Source organism: Borostomias antarcticus (assembly GCF_949987555.1).
Source record: "Borostomias antarcticus genome assembly, chromosome: 14".
NCBI lineage: Eukaryota > Metazoa > Chordata > Actinopteri > Stomiiformes > Stomiidae > Borostomias > Borostomias antarcticus.
The window spans coordinates 21,817,415-21,822,162 of record NC_140247.1 but is presented as its reverse complement, the minus strand read 5'-3'; the positions used below and the strand labels follow the sequence as shown (position 1 = coordinate 21,822,162).

Genomic DNA, 4,748 nt, shown 5'->3' with positions numbered 1-4,748 from the left:
TTCTAAATCCACCGAGTTAACTGTCGAGCGGAAACAAATGGCGGAAAAAACACTTAAGTCCCACCTTTGTAGTGCTAGCCAAGTTAGCCATTGCTATCACTAGCAATTTTTAGCATACGAACACCACAGCAACATTGTCCACTGATAGACGTTGGACAGAACTGTGTGTACGACTGATTTAATGAGACGCAAATAAGTCTGAAGTGGTAATAAACAGTCTTGTTACAGCTGTCACTTATTGTTGAGGGGCAGAGTAGCCATCTTGATTTGATGTCAGCTGACGTCGATGAGGTCGGGGTAGATTTACTCCCCTGAGTAAAATGGCGGAGAGCCGAGTTCAGGTGACGTATTTGATGACGATTTTGATGTAGAACTAGGAAAAAACAGTGTTTCCGATACAACTGGAATGCAGCATGAGGGTCCAGGGGTGTGTGAGGTGTGTTTCTTCCTGTCGGTCAGGAAATCTGTGATCCGCCGACAGATGGTCAAGCACACTTAGCTGGGAAGAACCTCAACCCTCCCCATTCTGTATATAGTACACTAGTGTAATTGTGCCCCCCCTTTATTTTTTGTAACTGTATATCTTAATTTGTAGATTGCACTGCATTTGTTGCACTGTTTTTTGTATTTGCAATGTTTTTTGTACTATTTCCACTGCCATGTCTCTGCACTGTCCTGTCCTGTCCTGCACCCTGTCCTATGTCGTCTTCAACAGCGTATGTCTTAACCCTAGTCACATTCCACATGTGGTGTGAACTACATACATGGCAATAAACAGATCTTCAGTCTTGAGTCTCACACAAGCATTTCTGCTACAGGTCCTGTCTGAGCCATGAAACAACTCTCACACAGCAACTGCACTTCCTAGTATTCTGAGAGGAGGAAGAGAGAGGGAGAGAGAGAGAGAGGGAGAGAGAGGGAGAGAGAGGGAGAGTGAGAGGAAGAGTGTGTGTGAGAGAGAGAGAGAGTGAGAGAGAGATACAGTGAGAGAAAGAGAGAGTGAGAGAGGGTGAGTGAGTGTGTGTGCGTGAGAGAGAGAGAGAAAGAGAGAGTGATTTGGCTGAATAGAAAGTGAAGTTTCCTGAGAGAGGTTTATTCTGGCACCGGGCCCCCGTTGGCTTGAGAACAACAATAGAGAAGAACCTGGGGTCGCAACTCCTAATCCCCCCCCCCCCCCCCCCCCCCACCCACCCAGCCGAGGGTGCTGAGTCGTGTCTGTCGACGTGCCGTGTGAAAGGAGGTTACCTGAGAGGCCAGGTGACGGCCCAGGAGCACCGCAGCACGCAGTGTGAAAGGGCCGTGTTATGACTCCACACCCCCTCGTGTCAACAGCTCCCTCCGCGTTCCAGCACCCCCGTAAGACTTCTAGCTTCTTGGCTTTCAGCTCCTTCCCACCCCTGCCCCTCCTGGTCGGGGAGGGGCCCGGACACGAGTTCCCATGTCTGATAGCCATCTGGTGCCTGGATCTCAGGGTCTCTCTGGGCTCTTCCCTGGCCCTGATCAAGGCCCTCTACACCAGGCCGGAGATCACAGACCCACCCTCCTGTGGTGATGAGACTTCTGGCATAACTTATCATAATGGGACTCAGTTCTGACCGCTGTAGCCTAGTTTACCTGGAAGGAGCATCCGTCTAATTTTATCCCTCCGGCATGAAAGGCTACATTCAGGCATGATCTATCTATCTATATATTTATCTATCTATATATTTATCTATCTATCTATCTATCTATCTATCTATCTATCTATCTATCTATCTATCTATCTATCTATCTATATATATATGTGTGTGTGTGTGTGTGTGTGTGTGTGTGTGTGTGTGTGTGTGTGTGTGTGTGTGTGTGTGTGTGTGTGTGTGTGTGTGTGTGTGTGAATTAATGAAATCATGGCTCTTTGGAGGGTGTTGGAGCTCTGTTAATGGGTTAGGGTTAGGGATAGTGTTAAGACACAACCAAAAACAACGGATCACAAAACGCATATTACTGTAGAATCTAAAGCTAGTCTGCTGGCGCTGCAGGGAGACAGATACAGTGATGGAGGGAGCAGAGAGGGGACACTCCCACACCTGTAGATCAGCCCATGGGAAACTATAGGGGCTACTCAGAGAGCGTAGAGTGTGAGGTTATGTGTTGTGTAACTTTGTTGCCCTTGTCCCGGGCAATAGAGGCCCACGACCTCCACCCCATGATGCATGTGTGAAAAGACGGGAATATGTCCCTGAATGTAGCTACATGTAGTGAAAATCACTAGCACGGTAATTTACAGCCAGGGAACTGTCTCTGAAAGGGGCTTGATAAACACACAGCACCAAAAACACAATCTCCTCCCGGACTTCGTCCTGTGCGGACTGCTGGGGTAACAAAGCGGAAACATTGTAGCCATGTCTGCGCTAATATGACGGGGGCGCGCCTGCGCGTTCCCGGACAGCGTTTGGAAAGTTTCACTCTCAAGAGCCTGGAAACAGCGGAGCGGCACTCTCTGCTGCCCTGAAAACCAGGGAAGTTACGAAGAAAAAGTTAATGGTGAACTGAACTAAACTAAACAAGGCGGACTTGATTGATACTGTGGCCTATGTAGACGGAAGGGAAGAAAGATGGGCAAATTCTACTTTTCGGGAAATGTGGACATCTCTTCAAAATTAAGGCATCAGTAGAGAGGTAAGTAGACTGCAGCTTTTTGTTTTGTTGCAGAGGAGATGTGACAAGGGACTATATTGACAAGTCAATCATTATGAAGAACTATCTGTAGCCTTTTTTCAGTGATTTTAGAGAGTCCAGCAATCCACCCGCATTTACTGCCGCTCCTCTCAATTCACTTAATGGCTGCAAGTTACTCTCTTTCAGCTATTGGGATTCTGTCTAGTGGTGGCAACATATTGTCTTGTCTACGGGACTTCTGGGAACATATATTTGGTGCACCAGTTCGGGTAGCTCATCCATTGCTAGACTGTTTGGGGGTCTGTTAGCAGCGCGCTCGTGTGGTCGCTCCCCGGAGGAACGGCTTGGCACCGGGCAGCGCGCGGCCCTATTGTGTCACGTAGAGAATGGCAGTGATGTTGATGATGATGATCAAAAGACTTATCTAATGAGACAGTTCTCTTCAAACACGACTCTCCCTTATTATAAACAAGCTGTTCAGGTCTGGAGTTATTCTCGTCGGTGGTGTAGTGGAGGGTGTATGGATGTATATGGAGTCTCACAACAGGCTATACCCACAGTATACCCACTTCTTGAAACACCACTAATGTAAAAACTGTAACATTTCCGCTACAGTTTACCCACATAGTCACCACTACAGCCCTGCTGTAGAAACCTGTTCATGACCATGACTCCCGGGACAGAGCCATACCAGACCATTTCGGAATCAAGCCCTGGAGCAGAGGTGCGGGGGTTCAGGAGCCAAGGCTTTATTTACAGGCGGACTCCAGGACTGCGGTTAGCGTCGCTTATTGAGACACGTCTCTCTGATGTCTTCATTTGCACTGCTAATTAGAAAGGAGAGCGTGGAGGCGTGTGGACATAGCAGGCGGCAGGTGAAACTTACAGAACAGGACCAGACAAGCAGCCCCGTGTGTGTGTGTGTGTGTGTGTGTGTGTGTGTGTGTGTGTGTGTGTGTGTGTGTGTGCGCGAGTGTGTGTGCGCGAGTGTGTGTGCGCGAGTGTGTGTGCGCGAGTGTGTGTGCGTGCGGGTGGGTAGGGAGAGAGAGCTCAACTCCCACAAAAGCCAGTACTTTCCCAACCTTGAACTTCTTCCACTGAAGTTGTAAATTGCGGTTGTGTTGAGTGTAACCCGAGGTGATGTTGCTGTTCTAACCTGTGTTAAGATCATCCTGAGGTGATGTTGCTGGTCTAACCTGTGTTAAGATCATCCTGAGGTGATGTTGCTGGTCTAACCTGTGTTAAGATCATCCTGAGGTGATGTTGCTGTTCTAACCTGTGTTAAGATCATCCTGAGGTGATGTTGCTGGTCTTACCTGTGTTAAGATCATCCTGAGGTGATGTTGCTGTTCTAACCTGTGTTAAGATCATCCTGAGGTGATGTTGCTGGTCTAACCTGTGTTAAGATCATCCTGAGGTGATGTTGCTGGTCTAACCTGTGTTAAGATCATCCCAAGGTGATGTTGCTGGTCTAACCTGTGTTAAGATCATCCCGAGGTGATGTTGCTGGTCTAACCTGTGTTAAGGTCATCCTGAGGTGATGTTGCTGGTCTAACCTGTGTTAAGATCATCCTGAGGTGATGTTGCTGGTCTAACCTGTGTTAAGATCATCCCGAGGTGATGTTGCTGGTCTAACCTGTGTTAAGGTCATCCTGAGGTGATGTTGCTGGTCTAACCTGTGTTAAGATCATCCCGAGGTGATGTTGCTGGTCTAACCTGTGTTAAGGTCATCCTGAGGTGATGTTGCTGGTCTAACCTGTGTTAAGATCATCCTGAGGTGATTTTGCTGGTCTAACCTGTGTTAAGATCATCCCAAGGTGATGTTGCTGGTCTAACCTGTGTTGAGATCATCCTGAGGTGATGTTGCTGGTCTAGCCTGTGTTAAGGTCATCCTAGACTGGGGGTGCGGTAGAGCAGGGCTGATTAGAGTTTCCAGATATGTTGTTACTTATGGGCCTGTCAAAAAAACGAATTCCAGAATCTCTGAAGAAAATCCCAAATCCTTCTTGTTATTCAATATAATGTCCATATGAACGGATTTTGACATTCATAATCAGGATTCCATGAGGTTTAATTTGTTCAAACCTGATTTC

General features: G+C 47.6%; 1 protein-coding gene across 1 annotated transcript in view; it reads left to right on the top strand.

The window, feature by feature from the left end:
- Positions 1-320: 320 nt before the first annotated feature.
- The window catches only part of fhdc2 (FH2 domain containing 2), a gene marked incomplete at both ends in the record, with an annotated part of 21,650 nt that continues 17,222 nt past the window's right edge, over positions 321-4,748 (top strand). Inside the window, 3 exons of the mRNA XM_084448626.1 lie at positions 321-341; positions 1,350-1,548; positions 2,163-2,191. Coding sequence (XP_084304752.1) covers positions 321-341; positions 1,350-1,548; positions 2,163-2,191 — 249 coding nt within the window. The remainder of the gene's footprint in view (positions 342-1,349; positions 1,549-2,162; positions 2,192-4,748) is intronic.